The 19,482-nt window shown below is 45.2% G+C and overlaps 2 protein-coding genes across 5 annotated transcripts in view; one reads left to right on the forward strand and one right to left on the reverse strand.

The window, feature by feature from the left end:
- Positions 1 to 13,639, reverse strand: MRPL27 (mitochondrial ribosomal protein L27). 2 transcript variants are annotated; one of them, XM_053302667.1, is made up of 4 exons: positions 13,490 to 13,639; positions 7,688 to 7,810; positions 5,095 to 5,162; positions 1 to 433 (listed from the first exon to the last, which is right to left on the reverse strand). In XM_053302667.1, the coding sequence occupies exons 1-4, from the start codon at positions 13,548 to 13,550 to the stop codon at positions 227 to 229; spliced, it is 459 nt and encodes a 152-aa protein (XP_053158642.1). In that variant the 5' UTR covers positions 13,551 to 13,639; the 3' UTR covers positions 1 to 226. The 2 variants fall into 2 exon arrangements, with proteins under 2 accessions (XP_053158642.1, XP_053158643.1); XM_053302668.1 differs by lacking the exon at positions 13,490 to 13,639 and adding an exon at positions 13,253 to 13,413.
- The window catches only part of EME1 (essential meiotic structure-specific endonuclease 1), a 19,785-nt gene continuing 13,764 nt past the window's right edge, over positions 13,462 to 19,482 (forward strand). Inside the window, exons 1-4 of one of the 3 annotated variants that reach the window (XM_053302655.1) lie at positions 13,462 to 13,723; positions 16,209 to 17,066; positions 17,149 to 17,276; positions 18,007 to 18,096. In XM_053302655.1, coding sequence (XP_053158630.1) covers positions 13,684 to 13,723; positions 16,209 to 17,066; positions 17,149 to 17,276; positions 18,007 to 18,096 — 1,116 coding nt within the window. In that variant the 5' untranslated portion in view covers positions 13,462 to 13,683. Of the gene's footprint in view, positions 13,847 to 16,208; positions 17,067 to 17,148; positions 17,277 to 18,006; positions 18,097 to 19,482 lie in introns of all 3 variants that reach the window. The other 2 variants (XM_053302654.1, XM_053302653.1) reach the window with 2 other exon arrangements.

Consider the following 19,482-nt stretch of genomic DNA (forward strand, 5'->3'; position numbering starts at 1 on the left):
TGCTTTTGGAAATAATCGTATTTATTTCACTGATAACGCATTAGAGGTGCCTGGAGTATCTCTCAGTATAGATGACTATGGGTGTTCCAAGTGTTGCCTTGCTCCCAAATGTCAGCTGATATAAGGTAAGTGAACAAAAGTCATTCAGAGCCAAAGGAGTCTTTCATCATTGTCCTCGCTGATATGAACTCCCATCTGAGCCGTTCCTTGCAGGGCATCAAGAGTCTCAGAGCATGTTGACCAACTTGAAACTCCCCACCTCCTCAATTGGGACAACGTTGATAAAGGTTTTGTACAGCACAGCTCCTTTGGGTAACTGACAGATCACTTCCTGGCTTTCTTTGCTGCGGGGACGCGGCACGTAGACTTCCTTGGTGTATCGCACAATTCCATCTTCCAGAGCATACAGCCACTTATTGCGGCCCATCCCCACCTGGTATAAATGGATAGGATGAGCATTAAAATGGGGAAAGGAAACAGCTGGATCAGAGAGCGCACATCGAATAGTGCATGTTTGCCCCTCCGTCTTTTTTGCACAGAGGGAGGTAAGTAATGTTAGCCACATCACAGCCCTTAAGGCAGGAAGTGGAAGCTATATGAATGAAGAGGCACCTTGTAAAGTGGTGGATCTCTTATATTAAGCAGAGAGAGAGCAACTGCCCTTAACTAACACCAGCACGGCATCCTTCCAGTGGCTGTGGATAGTGTCTACCTTTTGTTTCTTTTCAGCTGGAGAGCCCTTTCAGGACAGGGCACCATCTTATTTATTATTTATTTATTTTTCTATGTAAACCACTTTGAGAGCCTTTGTTGAAAAGCAGTATATAAACAATAGCCGTTGTTGTAGGAAATGTTGGCATACAATGACAGCCCTAAATCTCCATACAAGGCCCCACTACCACCATAGGAGTTATTGAATTGATGTTGTCTCTCCTCTGTACTGTTAGATCATCTCCCTGCCTTGTCCTGCATTTGTGAAAGTATCAGTTGATTGCTCAGTCCACTGAATTACTTACACACACACGCTTGCGCACACACAACTGTACTAAGAGGTTGGCCAAATCTCATCCCAAGATTAAATGTCTGTAACAACTGACCATCATGTCACCTAAGGGAAACAACTAACACCTACTGATGGGTCAAAGTCATTTGACTCTTCACTGCTTGAAGAACAGGGTCTGGGTTTGGCTTCATCAGGCCTGATTTAGAACTATATATGTGACACTATTTCCCCAGGTATTTCCAGAGTAACAGTTTAGGTGCTCTGTATAGATAGAGATCTCTTTTTGTTAGAAAGAAATATTGATGAAAAAAGTTGTACTAAAGAGTAACATAAAACCAAACTCCTCTTTTAGCTTATGTTGGTTCCCTGAACCTATAATCTTGAATTCAACTGGTACACTGAAGTGTGCTCTCACATTCCAATTGCCCTGCATCAATGTCACATAACTATTATACCCGCCTTCTTCTAGATTTGTGACTGTGCATTGTTTCAAATATATACATGAAGTTGAATCCAAACTACATTTAATACATGACTACAAAGCTTTTCTTTCAGATTCAAGGGCTGTTCAAAGGCTTTGAAACTATAATGAGACAAGGGACTCCAATTTCTTGTCAACACGACCAGCTCCCTATGAGCTTTAATACCATACCAATCAAGACACAGAGGCTTGGTTCAGATGTAAACAGGGAACCATGGTTTCCTGCCAGTGTTCCCTCTAAGGTGTGTGCATGCACACAAGTTTTTTTTAATGTCCACTCAGTTACTTTTAGATCCCACTCAGGTTGAATAAGGAGGGCTACATTCTGAATGCACGTGTGCACACACTGCTTCGATACTGCTGCCCAGAACAAAACTTATTTGGCACACAGATGGGGGAAAAATAAAATAAAATAAATAAAACTGTTTCCTGCTACAAGAATGAACCCTCTGTAAGCCTCAGGCTTCTGTGCTTCATCCTCTTCTCTCCTGCTCTTTTGTGCATGAGAAGAGGAGAGCAATAGCAATAGCACTTACATTGAGAGAGGGAGAGCATTAACATCCAGTTTGAAATTAAACCAGAATTGCATATTACACAGAAACTTGGGAAACTATGATTTACTTCAAGCCACAGTTAAGGAGCAAACCATGATCTGAAACCACAGTTTGATCCTCATTTGTTTCCTTTAACCATGGTTTGAAGAAAAACAGAATTTTCAGGGTTCATGTGTAACATGGAACTCTGATGAACTTCACACTGAAAGTAAACACACTTCTACAAGCACGGCAGTGAGTGCATACAAGTCCACAGCTTACAAACTCTCCAGGGACCCTGAAGCAATCCCCTGAGGAGTTTCCACTGGAATGGTCTGCTTTTTCTTTTTCGGAGGTTCCTCCATGACAGCCTGTTACTTGGTCTTTTAAAGCTCCTTCCCTGCCTGACCCATTTTAGACCCTGCCGGATCTGGTACACCTGTGGAAGAGGTGCTCAGGGTCACTTGGAGCTGCATTGGTGTGCTTGGATTTGTTTCCGGTCCCAAGGGACACGGAACCAAAGCCCCCATCTCCTGGTTTATGGGCATGGTTGTCTGAGTGGCTGCCTGGCTTGTAACTGAAATACCGCAAATGAAAAAACCGTGTGAAAAGAAGAAAAATACAGTGGAACACTAATAAAACATATTAGAACATATTAAACTTGCTCAAAATAGATTTTATGGATTCTAAGTCACAAAGAATAACATGGAATATCAATACACTTACCATAAATATAACTATAAACAAAATATATATGAAAGTATAAACAATAATAATGCAAAAACTATATTAAAGTTATACATAAACAATGATGAGTATTCCAGTATCCAAAGAATCCAAAGAATAAAAGTCCATAATTAAGTGGAAAAATCCATCGTTGTTGGAGGAAAGTTGAAAGCAGTGAAGCCCATCACAAATGTACCATGAATAGATGAAGATGAACTCTTGGAGATGCAATGATGTAAAAGGAGAAGCTTCCTCCAACAACAGATGGATTTTTCCACCTAATTATGGACTTTTATTCTTTGGATACTGGAATACTCATCATTGTTTATGTATAGCTTTAATATAGTTTTTGCATTATTATTGTTTATACTTTCATATATATATTTTTGTTTATAGTTATATTTATAGCAGGTGTATTGATATTCTATATTATTTTTTGTGACTTAGAATCCATAAAATCCATTTTGAGCAAGTTTAATATGTTCTAATATATTTTATTAGTGTTCCACTGCATTTTTCTTCTTTTCACACAGTTTTTTCATTTGCAGTATTTTTGTTTTCACGTATTTCCCTTTTTGATCTGTGACTGGCTTGTAATTGAAGCAGTGGTAGGAGGTACGGAAGCCATCACAATTGACCCAAAAGCGTCCTTTCCCAGAGTAGAGCTCAAAGGTGGGAAGCCCAGCTACGCCTCACTTGTCTGGTAACCTTTAGGCAAAAGACGCACTGCTGAACTAAGTGTGATTCTCCGAGGCACTGTAAGCAGAACTAATGGCCATCCCATAGAGGGAATTTTAGCGCCACAATTTGTGCACTTTTTAAACATGAATTTAGTCCCCATAAACAGGGGTAATGATGGAGGGAAGAACTGAGGGGGGTGGGGAGGGACCAGTTAAACCAAAACAGTAACATGAAAGCCAGAAGTGATACTAGAAGAGGCAGAGATAGAGAAAAGAAAAACCCTCAGGAGAAATACAATATAGAAATAGAATAGCATTTAGCAAGCTAGAACAAGTTCTCCGAGTCTAAGCGATGCAGGTCGTGCAGTGGACAATGAAGAACTGAATAGGGGGAGATAGCCTCACTGTCATGTAGGGCTATTATTTATTTATTGGATTTATATACCGCCCTTCCAAAATGGCTCAGGGCGGTTTACAAATTAAAACAAACCACTAAAACAATAAAGAGCTAAAACAAATTAAAAACATTTTAAAACAACAATTAAACAATTACAGTGATTAAAAGCCCCAAAATTGGGTTAAAATATTAAAACAGATTTAAAAACCCTGGAAAGCCCGGCCAAACAAATACGTTTTAAGGGCTCTCCTGAAGACTAATAGAGAATTCAAACTGTGGATTTCCGCAGGGAGCGCATTCCACAGCCCCAGAGCAGCTACAGAGAAGGCCCGCCTCTGAGTCGCCACCAGACGAGCTGGTGATAACTGGAGACAAACCTCCTCAGATGACCTTAATGTGCGGTGGGGATCACGCAGAAGAAGGCTAGCGGGCAGGGTTACCACCAGAAATGTAGCAAAGCTTGTATGAGGTACAGTGACCACGCAGAAGAACTACTATTACAGGTAAGAAATTTGCTAGGCTTGTGCCTGAAACGTTTCGGCGGCCATTGAAAAGGCCGCCGAAACGTTTTGGGTGTGGGGGCGGATTTGGCGACAGCGGGGGTAGGGCTTTAAGGGTGGGGGAGAGTGTACTCACCCCCCCCCGCTGCGTTTCCCCTGCCGGCGCTCTCCGAATTTTAAGCCCCTCGGGGCGGCAGTGTTCCTCCCTGCCTCCCCGTTCCCCCCGTCGGCTGGAAGTCCCGAGCACGTGCGCGCACGGTGGGCGGGCGGGCGCACGAGGGGCGCACGGGACTTCCGGCCACTTTCGGCCGACGGGGGGAACGGGGCGGCAGGGAGGAATGCTGCCGCCCCGAGGGGCTTAAAATTCGGAGAGCGCCGGCAGGGGAAACGCGGCGGGGGGGGTGTGAGTACACTCTCCCCCGCCCTTAAAGCCCTACCCCCGCCGGAACCGATAATTTTTTGTGCACATCCCTAAAATTTGCTGTTCTCACAGGAGGAAAACATGGCTGCCTCTTATGTCTGAACTGGAATATAAAGTTATTCCTGTCCAGGAGAGAGAAGAGGGATCTTGGAGACAAAGCAATTTTGGTTATTAGTCCAATGACAGCAGTTTAGATGAACTCTTAGATGCAACTCAGGGAAGCTGGTTAACAAAACACTGCCAATTTCAGGATACTGCAGAACAAAATTAAGGAGAGAAAATACTTTGATAAAGTTGGAGCAATCAAAGTCTCAATTAAGTACTCTTGGTAATGTCAAAAGAGAAAAACTTACTTGAGCCCCTGGGTGCCAGCGAATCACTCTCTGTGTTGCCAATATGTTGCCTGAGTGAACAAATTTCCCTGCAAAGAAGGTGGTCAAAGTTAGGAACAGAAATAAAAAATAAAAACCTTCCCTCATATGTGTGCGCAAGTTGAACAGGAATTGCTCCATGAAGCAAGAACTAGCCTTCTACCACATTCTTTCATATGAAGGAATAGCCGTAACAGATTATTCAAGAGCATATGAAATCAAGAAACAGGTCATTTTCTGAACTCCTACAAGCCTTGGGTGTCCTTTCTCTGATCTCATGTGCACAAACCTGGTTGAATGTGGCTGCACACTGGAAAGAAAGAGGCATTTTGCACATGCTCAAAGGTGTTCTCTTCACAGATTTCCAGATATAAGCCTACTGAAATTCTCCGTTTCCTAGCTCATAATCTAATTTTTTATATATTCTCTGCATCCATCACATAGTGCAGAATCTGGTGCAGGACTAGCCTCTCATATTCTCAAAGGAAAAGTGGAAAATGCCCTGTTTGGCTTATCCATAGCAATTCAGCACATTAGTCCCCATGGCAATCCGCTGAGCCTCCCCTCTTCTGAATCAGTTGGGGTGGGGAGTGGATCGCAGAGCGGTCACCAACCTGCATGGTAAAGCATGGGGGGTGGGGGCAGAGGGGCTTAAAACTTCCTTGTCCCATATTGCACTGCCAGGCCTGAAACAGTGCTATGTGGGGGCTGGGGTTTGGGGTTGGCTGCATAAAAAGCTGCTCATCTAGCCACAACACAAGCAGGACAGTATAGGGAGAGAGAGGTTAAGCCCTCCCTCCCTTCAGTGTGTGTGTGTGTGTGTGTGTGTGTGTGTGTGTGTGTGTGTGTGTATTAATTGAAGGAAACGTCAAGCAAGAAAGCAGTACTTTTCACAGAGATCTCTTGCATGATTTTTAAACAGCATACGTGCCCCTGCAAAGGGCCTTTTTGGCCAAAACACAGTGGGTTTCAATAAAATATGTAGTCTCATACATTTACAAGCTTCTTGAGATCTGTGCTCTGGCACAGTGAGCCCTGAACCTGAGCATCATAGAAAGGAGGGGATCAGTTTCAGGACCAGCTGTGCAGCCCCTAACTAGAACACTTATGGGAGCTGGGGCTCACTGTTTGAGATGGCTGCTGTCTGGGAACATTCCCTTTAACTTTTAAAAAATAATTACACTTACACACACACACACTTAGAACAACCCAACAAAGTAATATCCTTCTGCATACCTGGAGAATCCCCCAAGTGCAAAGAAATCCCTGGCTGGCTTGTTGGTAGTCCTGCTTCACTATTCTGCTGGGGGGCACCCAGTTTGCTATTAGAAGAAATGATCTAGTACCATCAATGTACATAGTGCTTACAGAATAATGTGAGCATGGTAAATAACACAGTCAAGCTGTACAGCTTATCAAGGCTTTTCCAGAATCTAGCATGTTTTAATTAGCAGCACTGTGCTCCGCTGTGTTCATTTGGCTAACTTGCTCCTGCCACCTGCTGGTCAGTGTCAGAACACACACTTATAATATCCAACCTCTTAAAAAGGCACCTGAATGATTAAAACTAACAAAGAGCAAGAAAATTAGACTTGATAGAAGCTGCAAAAGGTGCAGGTGACTTTCTACAGGGCTGGACAGACTCCAGGCCTTCTGCCTTGTTTTTCACTAGAATCCCAAAGTCCATCCACAGGAGCCAGGTGCAAAATAGTGGCTGATATATCAAGCCGGGGTACGTTAGCCCAGTAATGTTGCCTGCACACAAGTTGTGCGATTGCAAAAAGTATGTGAATGATGTTACACAGGAGCAAGCCCATTATTTTCAGTGGGCTTACGCTTGTGTAAAGACACTTTCATAACTTGTGTGCATGCACCGCTACTGGGCTGATGTACCCTTGCACAATACATCAGCTAGTATTTGGAGAGCATAGTCAGTGCAAAATAAGTGGCTCAGGGGTAAACTGTACTGCACGAATCAGACACAGGAACAGCCTGCATATGAATCCTCATCCTGAATCATGGCATAAATTCTGACCCGGGGTGCGTAAATACAGGGTAAACATGCAACCCATTGCACTGCCAGCCATGCCCTTCCAGAACAGTGTTACCTGCGTTTGGAATACAATATATCCAAAAGTATGGCCGGTCACCAGTTATGATTTTTCTATGACTAATTCAAATACGACCAGCCCAGAATGCTTGGACTTCCTCCAGTGAGATAGTTTCTGTTCCAGTTCAATGTTAAGCCAATAGGCAAGAAAACCACCCCAAACTGAGATGCTGTGGTCTGAATCCTCAGTGTTGGAACTGAACTTTAAGATCTACCAGCAAATTTATGAGACGGAGTGGCAGCTCAGCAGAAGAGCATCTGCTCTGCATGCAGAAGGTCCCAGGTTCAATCCCTGGTGCCCCCCAGGCAGGGCTGGGAAAGACTTCTTCCTGAAACACTGGAGAAGCCATTGCTATTCTGTGTAGACAAAACTGAGCTAGATGGACCCATAGTCTGACTCAGGATAAAGGCAGATTCCTATGTTCCTAGTAGACCCCAAACTACTTTCCACTCACTCCAACTTACCATCCGTTTTTTTAAAGCCGTAGCATTTCCCAGGACTTTTACCCCCCAGATTTTTGGAGCTGCCTCCAGACTTCTTTGAGGCAAACCTCGCCACAACTGCGCTCATGGGGGAAACAGTCAAAACTGAATAAAAGGTGAGGAGAAGAGAAAAGAGACAAAAACAATTCAGAACTGAACAGGAGTTGAACTAAGAATAAAGTATCACTTCTGCCTAACATTGGCTAACGTTATGTGCCGTCTTCTGTCAACCGTAAGGACCCATCAATGCTGCAGCGCAACTTCAAAGGCAACCCTAACAGGGTCCTACTAAGGATGTGCAAAACGTCTTGACGTTGAAACATTTCGATTTGAAATGGGCCGTTTCCAGCATTGCAAGCTCAAAACAAAATGCCCTTTAAATAAAGATGTTACGTTGCTGTAGTTGTGCTCTAATTTGTGGTGCTGAAGTAAGTTCAGAGTACAGATTCCCCTGCCAACTGGGCAAAGAGGCACCTTTTACCGTGGCGATTCTCTTTATTGAGCAGGGGGAGAGTAACTGGCCCTTTCCACCCCCAGCACAGTACCTCCAGTGACTGTTGCTGGTGTCTATCTTGTGTTGTGTTTTTTTTAGAATGTGAGCCCTTTGGGGACAGGGATCCATCTTATTTATTATTTCTCTGTGTAAACCTCCCTGAGCCATTTTTGGAAGGGCGGTATAGAAATTGAATTAATAACAACAACAACAATAAAGGGCCTGGTTCAAGCTTGGAAAACAACACCACTGTATCGAGTAGAAACATTTGGACATTTCTAGTGCTATTTTGGAAGTCTGTTCTTCCTTTGCTGATTGGTTTTCTGGCACTGGCTTCCGATCAGCTTGTGAGCTCCTTACTTCTTGGTTGGCTTGTTATACAAAATCAAAAGTTGACATGGGCAACTGTGCTCCCATTGGCTGGGGGGAGGGAGGGTGGAAACACAAAAGGAGCAAAGTTCAAAATGTACTCAAAGGGACTGGGAGGCAGGAAGAGCCCTTATAGTGTGCCTCTCTTGAAGGGAATACATCAGGAGAGGTGGAAGGAATCAAAGGAGGTTTGATTTTGTAGTTTTCTCAGCACCAAGTATAATATGCTGTGCTATTGCTGCTGTAACTATCTGGTTTTGCTAGATCTCAGATTGACAATGACAGAACTTAAGTTGTGATTTGTTTTGTTTGTGAGATAGTGTTGTAGCGAGAAATGGACAGTGGCAACTCTCTCTCTCTCTGTGTAATATTTGTTGGTGATTGCTGCGATGAGCTCCATGTCTAGCCTTGAGACTAATTAGTGCTTCACTCACTGTTTTGCTCTGCACTGCAGTGTGCATTGCAAGGTGTACTCAGTCAAAATGTGGCTGAAGTTGCTCTAGTTGAGCTTATGGCTATGCTTGCTGCTAAGGGTACTGCTGTGGCAGCTGTTGCAATGCTAGGAAGTAAGGAGTCATAATTGTGTGTGACAGGACAACTTGTGCCAATGATGCTACTGCAGCACAGGCAACATGACTGGCAGTGGATGCTGGGTCAGTGATTCTTTTTTGGCCATTTTTGGACTGTGTTTGAAATGTGTGTTCTGTGTTGGGAGCTACAGATTCCCTTCTAAAGTGTGCTTCTGCCGTGTTTTTCAAGGCAGGGTTCCAAAATGCAAATTGCAATGCAAAACTTGTGTGTACTCTGTGAGTGCAGCTTGTTCCAGCCATAGAGAACAATGGGGAAACTCAAAACACCCCATTGCTCCCCATGGGTAGCTCCTACGGACACCAAAGTGGGTTGTGTGGTAGGGCATGATGGGTGCTCCCTACCACCTAACCCACAAAAGAAATGGGCAAGCAGACAAATTGTTAACCTTCCCCCAAAACCCCATAGGATCCTACTGGGCTTCTTTTGGGGTAAGGTTAAACATTTATTAAAAATCACCTGCTTGCCCATTTTTGAGGGCTGGGTGGTAGGTAGCACCCATCATGCCCTACCATCCAGCCTACTTTGGTGTCCTTAGGATCTATCCACGGGGGACAATGGGGTGTTTCAAATTTTCAAATTGTTCCCTATGGCCAAAACACTCAAAACGTTTCGAGTTTTGTTTCATCAAAACTACCAGTTAGACTGCTGTTTTGATGAAACATTTTGGCCATCTGTGTTTGGTTTTGAGCTCGGAACAAAATGCAAAGTCTGTTTTGTGCACACCCCTTGTCCTTATCATCAACAGGAGACTGCACATCATACCGGCCACTAATGATATTATTACCTTAGGAAGTGAAGAGAGAGCTGACTTAAACAGTGACAAAGAGCATAAACTGTGGGCCAGCAGTCTTCAATTCAAATATCTGCTCAGCCTCATGTTCTTATAGGTTTTCCAAAGGAGCAAAGCAGCTGACTAAAGTTTGTATTTAACTGTTTGTGTTTACCCATATTTGGAATAAAAGATGGTTCTTTGTTTCCTAAAATCTTTCTCATATAAACACATATTGTCAATAAATGCATACGCCTTTTTCAAATCGAGAATACTGATACTGCTTTGAACTTTGTACTGTGGGACTTCATTTAATTCTTTTGCATACAATTAGCAGCCATTTCCTTTCCGCTTCTAAAGCTCTCCATTCAGTCGCTTAACTACCATGTTGTTAAAGAACAGCTGCAGCACAAATCTAATTTCCTGAAGCAAATTTAAAACACAGGATTAATTTGATCTCAATTTTCCATGCATACATAGGGAGTCACATTAAAGGATTAGGAAAGAGAATCGTTACAAAGGAACATTACTGTGAAACATGAACTATAAGTCCTAGAGAAACAGCAGGGCAAAGGAAGTAAGGCACCTTACCTGAAAATGGCTTCAGTCCCTTCACATATTTGCAAATATGTGTATTCTGAATGCACAGTGGGGCAGTAGGGTCCAGCCTGCCCACCCCACCTCCTTGAGCATCTGGCCTTTGTGTATTAACATATAGTTTAAATGAGCCATAACTACATATATTCTGGCACATGCATCTTGTGTACATACAAGCATCCCTCCACTCCCAATTCTGATGGGTGCCAACATATGTCCAGTGGAATGAATGTGCATGTGTTGTATTGAGATGGACCGTAGATGCATGGAGGGGAGGCACATGGCACTGTCCTGCTGCTCAATTGCATCGTGATATGCACACATTGATGAAGGTGTGAACAGACCACTGATCTTTTATTCAAAATAGAAGATTTTATGCATGGATGCTTTCAGCTGGCAGAAATGCAACCCAGATTCATTCTCAAGGGCAGAATCCTCATTCAAAAGTCACATCTGAAGGAGGAAGTGCATCAGCTCAGGGAAAGGGCTGTATGGTCTCCTCAGTCTGCCTTCCTGAAGAAGGGCCAGCCTTCAGTCAGAGGGCACAGGAGCAGTGCTGCAAAACCACCAGGGCTAAGCTGGGGTGTTCATGACATGCATCCAAAAGCGACCTGTAGGCTCGAGTTGTGCACAGAACCGGTTCGGGGGCCCTTTATGGGTCTCCGAACCGGTTTGAAAGACTGGCAGTTCAGCTAGTTTAAAGGTGGGAGAATCTCTTTAAGGATGGTGGAGGGTGTTCTCACCCTTCCTGCTGCATTTCCCTTGCCGGCGCTGCATTTTAAAACAGTTCAGCAGGGTGGCAGTGTACCTCCTTGCCGCCCGGTGCCTCCTCAGACCATAAGCTGCTGCTGTGCGTGCGCATATCACGCTCACATGTCACAGCATGTGCACATGCAGTGGCAACTTCCAGTCACTTCTAGTCCAAGAAGGCACAGGGGCGGCAAGGAGGTATGCTGCCGCCCCACCGAACTGTTTTAAAATGCAGTGCCAGTGGGGGAAATGCAACGGGAGGGGTAAGAACACCCTCTCCTGTCCTTAAAGAGATCCCCGCCACCTTTAAACCGGCAGGTGCCAGTTCCGTGCACACCACTACTGTAGGGTTGCCAGATCTGATGCAGGCTCTCATGTCTTTAACTGCTGTTGTGTAGAACAAGGAGTTTCAGTAGGTGCATCTCCCTGATTCCCACCAGAAAAAGTGGCACTGGTGCAAATGTTTTCTTCTGTATGAATCTGAGTACAGTATAAGACCCAAATTGGGACTTATACTGGATCTAATAAATCCAGGTCCAATGACAGTGCTAAGGTTTTGTGCTGTTTTGATAACTCTGTCCTCTACCACCCTTGGGGGCCAGCTGCATTGGATTGCTTTGGGTACTGGTAAGGAGATGCAAGGAGTTGGTGGAGCTGCAAGTGGGAAGGGAGCAAAGTATCTCAAAGTCTTGCACATCCCATCATCCTGAAATGAATCTCACTTCAAGGCTTCCTCACATTTTTGCACAGCAAGCTTCACGGGTGTTTCTCAAACCATAGAATCAGACCTTGTTCCCAGACTGATTCTTTGTCCTTATTTCGATACAATCATCACATTCAGCATCCCCTGAGGCCAAACCTCAATTTTCAACTTTCTATATAGCGCCCTCCTCCGAATCTATTGTCAATCTATTCCTTGCCTGGAACCTACACTGTTTCTTACAGGTTCGTTAAAAGTGTGTAAAAGGCATACCTGTTCCCTGCTGAGCAACCCTAAGTATGGACAGACACTCAAAGGCTGCAAATTCTCAACAGACTTTCTTGGAAATAAGCTCCACTGAAATGAATAAGACTTGGTTCAGACTGGGCTGAAGCTCACGTAATTTGAATTATTTAGCCTTTCATGCCATCCAGCTGTAAGCACATGGAACAGTCAACACATGTACAATCCATGTGCAGTGTATGCATGATTGCTGAGTTGTAGAGGCCAATTTGGAGGATACGTCCGAATCAGCCCTGCCCATGTTCACCCCGCCACATGCACTGTCTGACAGACTCAAAATGGCACAGTGGGGTTCCTCACAAGTGGTTTAAACTAAATAGAATGTGAAGGGTGGTTTGGATGAACAGACCTCATGTCATTATGAGTCTGTAGGATGGGCATTCCTACATCCTTTACAGCATGTGAATGGGATTGGTCCATATCTATCATCCCAACTAGCCCTACATGCATTCAGTTATTCACATATGTTTAATGCATATATATACTCAGCATTTTTGATGGATTCACTCCCCATATTATCTTTTAAAATGAATGCACATATAGTCATTCACTGAAAATGTGTACATACTTACAGACACCAGTATGCGTGTACATTGCACATGTGGATATCCCTTATGTCCTACTCACAAACAGGAAAAAGATGGGACGTCTCACCCGTTCTTCATGGGTGAATTCTTTCCCTAGTGCATGCCTGATCCTATAAAGCTAGGCAAACCCAAAGTGTGCTTCACTCTATATAGGATCGGGCTGCTTGGGCAACACTCCCCTGTACACACTTACTTCGGAGTAAACATACATGGGACCAGACGATTAGCTGTTTTAGTGGCGGTCGTTGGAAACGGGGCTGTAAAAACGGGGCTGATTGACTGGAGCCTCCAGGAATCAGCAAGGTCAAGGTCGCTATCGAAAGCAAAAATTTTCTATACCTTACTATTATGGAAATATTCATAATATTTTTTTGGAAACTTTCTATACCTTAATATTATGAGAATAAGTACTGGCATGGGGAAAAGTCTCCAGGAACAGCTTCAACCAGAACTGACCACTCTACCCTCTGCTCATTCAGGTCTAGCTAAGGCAGGGCACGCTTCGCTCTTCGCCCCCCGCAGCAGCTGCATCCTGCCGCCGAGACCCCCCGTTCCCCGAGGTCTCTCTCCCAGCCCGGGGCGGAGCACTACCCAGGTTCCCGCCATTCCGCGCGCTCCAACTCACACTGCCCGCTGCTGGCTGCCGCAGCCACGGGAAAGAGCTTGCTGCCGACCAGCGCCGCCATTTGACCTTCCCTCGCTCGCTGCGGCTCCGCTCGGCTTCCGGATCCGGGGGCAGCAGCGCGGGTTTGAATGGATGCTGCTGCAGCCGCCGCCGCGGCGTCTGGGTTTTGGAGCGAGGGGCTCCCTCCTTGACGGATGAGAGAGAGCGAGAGAGAACGAGTGTGCATTCATGGAGGTGGGTGAGAGCGCTGGGGTCCTTGTAGGGTAGAGTCCAACGTCCCTACCTGGGGCTCAAGAATGTCCGGAAGCCGCCAGTGCTAACTGCCATGATGGAAGCCCTCTTCCTTATTTCCAACAAGTGAGTGGTTTGGACTCAGAGTGGATGGAGGAGGGCACTCTGAGCATGCTCAGAGACAGCTTAGGAACATAGGAAACTGCCATATACTGAGTCAGACCATTGGTCTATCTAGCTCAGTATTGTCTTCACAGACTGGCAGCGGCTTCTCCAAGGTTGCAGGCAGGAATCTCTCTCTGCCCTATCCTGGAGAAGCTGCCAGGGAGGGAACTTGGAACCTTCTGCTCTCTTCCCACTGCTGCTTCATCCCCTGAGGGGGATATCTTACAGTGCTCACACATCAAGTCTCCCATTCAGATGCAACCAGGGCAGACTCTGCTTAGCTCTGGGGACAAGTCATGCTTGCTACCACAAGACCAGCTCTCCTCTAGGCAGAGGCAGAAGTCCAGGCAAAGGCAGCTTCCAGGCAGAGGCAGAAGTCATATGTGCATTACTTCACATACCCTGAGATGCAGCTGTTGCATGGGAAGCCGGTTCCAGGGCAGAGACCTGGTGAGCCCTGGAACAACTCAAGCTCTGCCCCCCACACAGCAGGCTCGGTTCTCCATAGGATTCCCTCTGGGAGTATTGGCTTCCTCTCATGGGAAGCTGCCTTGTACTGAGTCAGACCATTGGTCCATCCAGCACACTATTGCCTGGCAGTGGCTTCTAAGGTTCCAGGCAGGAGTCTCTCCCAGCCCTGCCTGTAGTCTGAGAGCCAAGGTCAGGGAGTGACTCATGCAGATGCTCTTCCAGTGAGCTGTGGCCCCATCCCCTAGGGCAGGCCTGCTCAACAGCCCCAGCTGTTTTTGGACTACAACCCCCATTATCCCCAGCTGCACTGGCCAGTAACCAGAGATTATGGAAGCTGTAGGCCAACATCTGTTGGAAGGCTGAAGCTGAGCAGCCATGCCCTAAGGAGTGTATCTTACAGCGTTCGTGTGGAGTCACCCATCCAAATGCAAACCCAAGCAGACTCTGCTTATGCTTGCTACCACAGGACCACCAGCTCCCCTCCCCTCTCCTCTCTCAACACCACCCCAGCTGGTGTACAAAGTCACTAGTACACTGTGCAGCGGGAAATAACTTGACTAGCAAGCCAGAGGTTGCCGGCTCGAATCCCTGCTGGTATGTTTCCCAGACTATAGGAAACATCTATGTCGGGCAGCAGCAGTATAGGAAGATGCTGAAAAAGGCATCATCTCATACTGCGTAGGAGGTGGCAATGGTGAATCCCTCCTGTATTCTACCAAGACAACCACAGGGCCATGTGGTCACCAGGAATCAACACCAGCCCGACGGCATACTTTACTTTACACTAACCTCCAAATTGGAAGGCATTCTGGCTTCTAATAGTGCATAGGTTCCAGCTGACCCTGGGAGGGATGTCTCTGTCTATCGGAGACAGTCCCTATTTTATGGAATTTGTCCCTGGTGAATCACTTGTCCCTATTTTGTCAGTTTTTTCATCTGAGTTGCTACAGTTATTCTTCAGGATTTAACCACCTCCCTTAGAGGAGGATAAAATTTTATTTCCAAAGTGGATGGGTGAGTGTATTAAGTCTCCAGTGTATCCATAGGTAGTACAGGTAGTGCCTTACTGTAGGTGTACTACAGTAAGAAGCACTATGCTGTGCACAACATATAGTGGGTGGAGTCTTATCAGCAATGTGGTTAGGGGGCTTGAGCAGTAATCCATAGTAGGATGACTGAGTGCTACAAGTTTATCCCCATTTACATCGGCAATATGTTGGAGGGTGTGAGATTGGTTTGGAAATTAAGAGGGTTTGTTTAAATTACGATAGAACTTAGAATGCAAGATAAGCCTTTTAGAAAGAAGGATGAAGACTGGATGAAATTGACTGGTCTAGCATATTGTAATACACCATTGTATTAAAATTTGGGATACCTGTGCAGAGCATGCATTGCCCCACATGGTTAAGCATCTTAATAATACTACCATGAGGACATGAGAACTTCTGGAAAGTGGCAGCTGCAGAGCATCGAATATGTTTCCCACTCGTTATCTCAAAATGGCCTTCTTCTAGGAAATAGTTTATATATCTGGGCAAATTTCTTTCTGTCTATTGCCTCACACAAAGAGCAAACTGTTGTTCTGCAGTGATTCATTCCATAATTGTGTTTTTATGACTGTTTTAAAATTTGAATGTTGTACTCCACCTTGGGGGCAAAAGGTGCTTATATAAATGTAAATACAATAAATATAATAGGTAGCATCTTTTTACAGGACAAGGTGGACAAACGAGTGACACAAAACTGTTTTTTTGTGGAGTCAAAGCAATGTTGATCCTATAGCTAAGTATGAGTTTGGTGCCACGATCTTTCAGCTGCTTGAGATCTTAATTGTTGTGTTTCCTTTCCATAGATGTCATCCAGTCACACTGCACCCTGCTCATCACACAGAACTTAAACACTATGCTCCCAAAGATGGCTGAGAGCGAGGATGAGACACTACCCACTTTTGATTTCCTAAACAAGCAGCCTTCTGGCAGAACAAGTGGTACTGCACAGCCTCTTCGAGGAGATGAAGTAGTTGTGCTCTGCAGCTCAGATTCTGAGGATTCATCTGCTGCATCTCCTGCATGCAAAAAGTCCTGCGCTACGCAAGATCCCACCGGGGCTGCTGCTCATACAGAAGTCAGGGTGGAACTCAGCAGTGACAGCGAAGAGGAGAACATTATACCCTTGGTTGAAAGGCTCAAGAGGAAGCTTGTGGATGCCAAGCCTGCCACAACTGAAGTTCTGTTTACTAGAATCCAAGAATTGCGCAAACAAGACTCAGCTGGAGGGAACAAGTTCCAGCCAAGTGATGAACAAGAGGCTACTGATTGTGGCTCACTACCAAAAGCCCCAGATGCCCAGAGAAGAGCTGCCCCCAATACCTGGGAGCTGTCCGATAGTGACCCAGAAGTGGATCCATCGGATTCAATGAATCAGCCTTTGCACCAACCTCCAGTTTGTGTCTCTAACTGCTCAGTGCCAAATAGTGACTGCCGGGTGGCAGAGATAAGCCTCAGACCCTTCCCTCTTCAGACCAAAAAAAAGCGCAGCCAGGAGGAAATTGACAAAGCCCGCCAGGCTGCCCTGAAGAGGAGAAAAGACCAAGAAACTCGGAAAATGCTGCAAGAGCAGGAAAGGGAGAGGAAGAAAGCACTTGCCAACCAGCAGAAGGCCCAGAAGCCAGGAGAGTGCCTGAAATATATTCAGGTAGTGCTGGATCCAGGTACTTTCCCTTCACTCCAGGTTTTGCTAAGACTCAACCCTCTGCTCTCCCTATGGGCCTCTGATCTCATTCCCCACCTTAGGTCTTTTACAGGTAGATGGTGGCGGACAGGTGCTTACCACTCTGCAGTCCATGGAGTGTAGCTGTGTGATTGAGAGCCATGTTGTTCCCCACAGTATCACCTGGAGAAGGAAAACTGGGCTCACTCAGGTAGGGAAGCACATTTCCTGAACGCTTCCCCTTTTCTTTCTATTTCTAGCATGGAGCTGACAGTAACAGGCTGTCAACTGCTACTCGTGTCCCAGTGGTGATCTTGTTGCTCTAAATAACCCTAGTGAGCATTTTTTCTTTTCAAAAACAAAAAGCTTTTAAATGTGCCATGTAATTAATTTAATACATCTCAGCAAGGTCTTCCATGTTGCCTGAGCAAATATCCCAAGTATTATGGCCTCTCGTTTCTAGAACCCTGTGGAATGTGCAATTCTGCCATCAAAGAAGATTTTGAAAAATTTGAGATCTGTTGGAATATTAGATGAATTTTCTGAGGATTCCTCTGCAAGCCTTTCAGTGGCCCCAGAACATCAAAACTTCTGACTCTGAAGTCTACTATAGAATATTTCCATCATATTGCCCTAGTCCTTGCAAAGCAATTCAAAACTGTAAAACAAATTCTTCAGTCATCCATTTGGATGTTCTTTGAAGTTCATCTCTGTTTCATCTAAATTCTGTAGCTTATGCTGATCTAAGTTATTAATTTAGCAATTTGACATAGTTCACTCAGTCTGTTGGGTATATTGTATTTGAAGATTTTAATGGTTTCTTTTTAGACCAAACATTCTGGAGAGTTCACAGCAGGGTACCTATCTCTCATTTCTTTGTTAACAGCTGTTTTCTTTATACGGTGCTCCCTTGGAACTTAAATTTATGTTTGTGTCTGAAGGCTGAAGAAGACAACTGGGTAGAAGAACCCAACATCCTAGTTCTGCTGCTGCTAGAAGAATTTATCTCCATGATTCATAACTATAAGCAGGTGAGACCATTAACACTGTGCCTTCTAACTACTGCTCGACTAGCAGCTTGTGGCAAGGTTTGTGGAGACTTGTGGCAAAAAAAGGTCCACATATTTTAAAAACAGTATTGATACCCTGTTTTTACAAAATGCTAATTGCCACTGTGCAGTAAAGAGGCCCAGAGATTTGCGAATGCTTTGCTTCTAATGTGAAAAGTTTTGTTAGTACACACAAATACGACCAATATTTATATACCGCTTTTCAACAAAAGTTCCCAAAGCATTTAGATAGATATGAATAAATAAATAAAATGACTCCCTGTGTCCAAAGGGCTCACAATTTTAAAAAGAAACAAGCAACGGGAGGGATGCATTGTGGGGATGGATAGGGCCAGTTGCTCTCCCTCTGCTATATAAAGAGAATCACTACTTTAAAAGGGTGCCTCTTTGTTCAGTTAGCAGGGGACAGCATGCATCTGAAACGCCAGTCCTGCATGTGGGTTTGTTTCAAGACAGAATTTGAGCTGTACAATACTGGTTGGAGACTCTGGTGTTAGGAGTAACCTCCTTTACAGCTCAAACTGTACACTTCCGGACCTCCCAGGCAGTACCAGGACTTTCCAGGTCCACATTAGCATTACCAGGGACCAAAGAGAAAAATACCTTTTGCAGCGGAATGTGAGAGACGGTTTGGCTTTCGCTGCCCTTCTCCAAAAACAAAGGGGCTGCGTGAATTTTTGAGTAAATCAAATGACTTGGGGAAACCCCGGGACAACAACAAATAACGCATTTCCATGCATAGTCCTCACCCATGGCAAGTGCCTACACCGGCCTAGAGCCTGCAGTTCCTTAGGGTCCTTGATCAAAGTCATTTGGAAAGCCCGCACCCAGCTGCTCTCCTCAGGGAGCTAAATGGAGTGGCAAGAAGAGGCGGCAGGGGAAGAAATGGAGTGCTGGGATGATGCACCTGGGGGAGAAACAGTGGTGGGAAGAGACGCAGGGAGATGGGGTGAGAAAAGGGGTTGGGGGGTGTACGAACTGTGGTTTGAGCACCTTTTGGGAGTGGGGAGCGGGAGCTTTAAGAAAAAAGAGAGCAGGTCCTTACCTGCTCTCCACTGCCCCATGCAGCTTCCTGCTGGGTACTGTTCCGTGGTGTTGCTGACCATGCAAATGGTGCCTGTGCATGTGCAGATGCCATGTGCATGCTGGCGCCACGCGGGGGTAACTGGGATGTGCACTGCCCCAGCCAGAAGCTTCATGGGGCAGCCGAGAGCAGGTAAGGACCTGCTCTCCTCTTTCTTAAAGCTCCTGATCCCCGATTCCAGATGGTGCTTGAACCATGGTTTGTGCACATGCCTAAAAGGGGTGGTGGGAGAGAAGGAGTAATATGGTACTGTGTATTTTGTT

This window comes from Hemicordylus capensis, chromosome 2 (genome assembly GCF_027244095.1).
Source record: "Hemicordylus capensis ecotype Gifberg chromosome 2, rHemCap1.1.pri, whole genome shotgun sequence".
Classification (NCBI taxonomy): Eukaryota; Metazoa; Chordata; class Lepidosauria; order Squamata; family Cordylidae; genus Hemicordylus; species Hemicordylus capensis.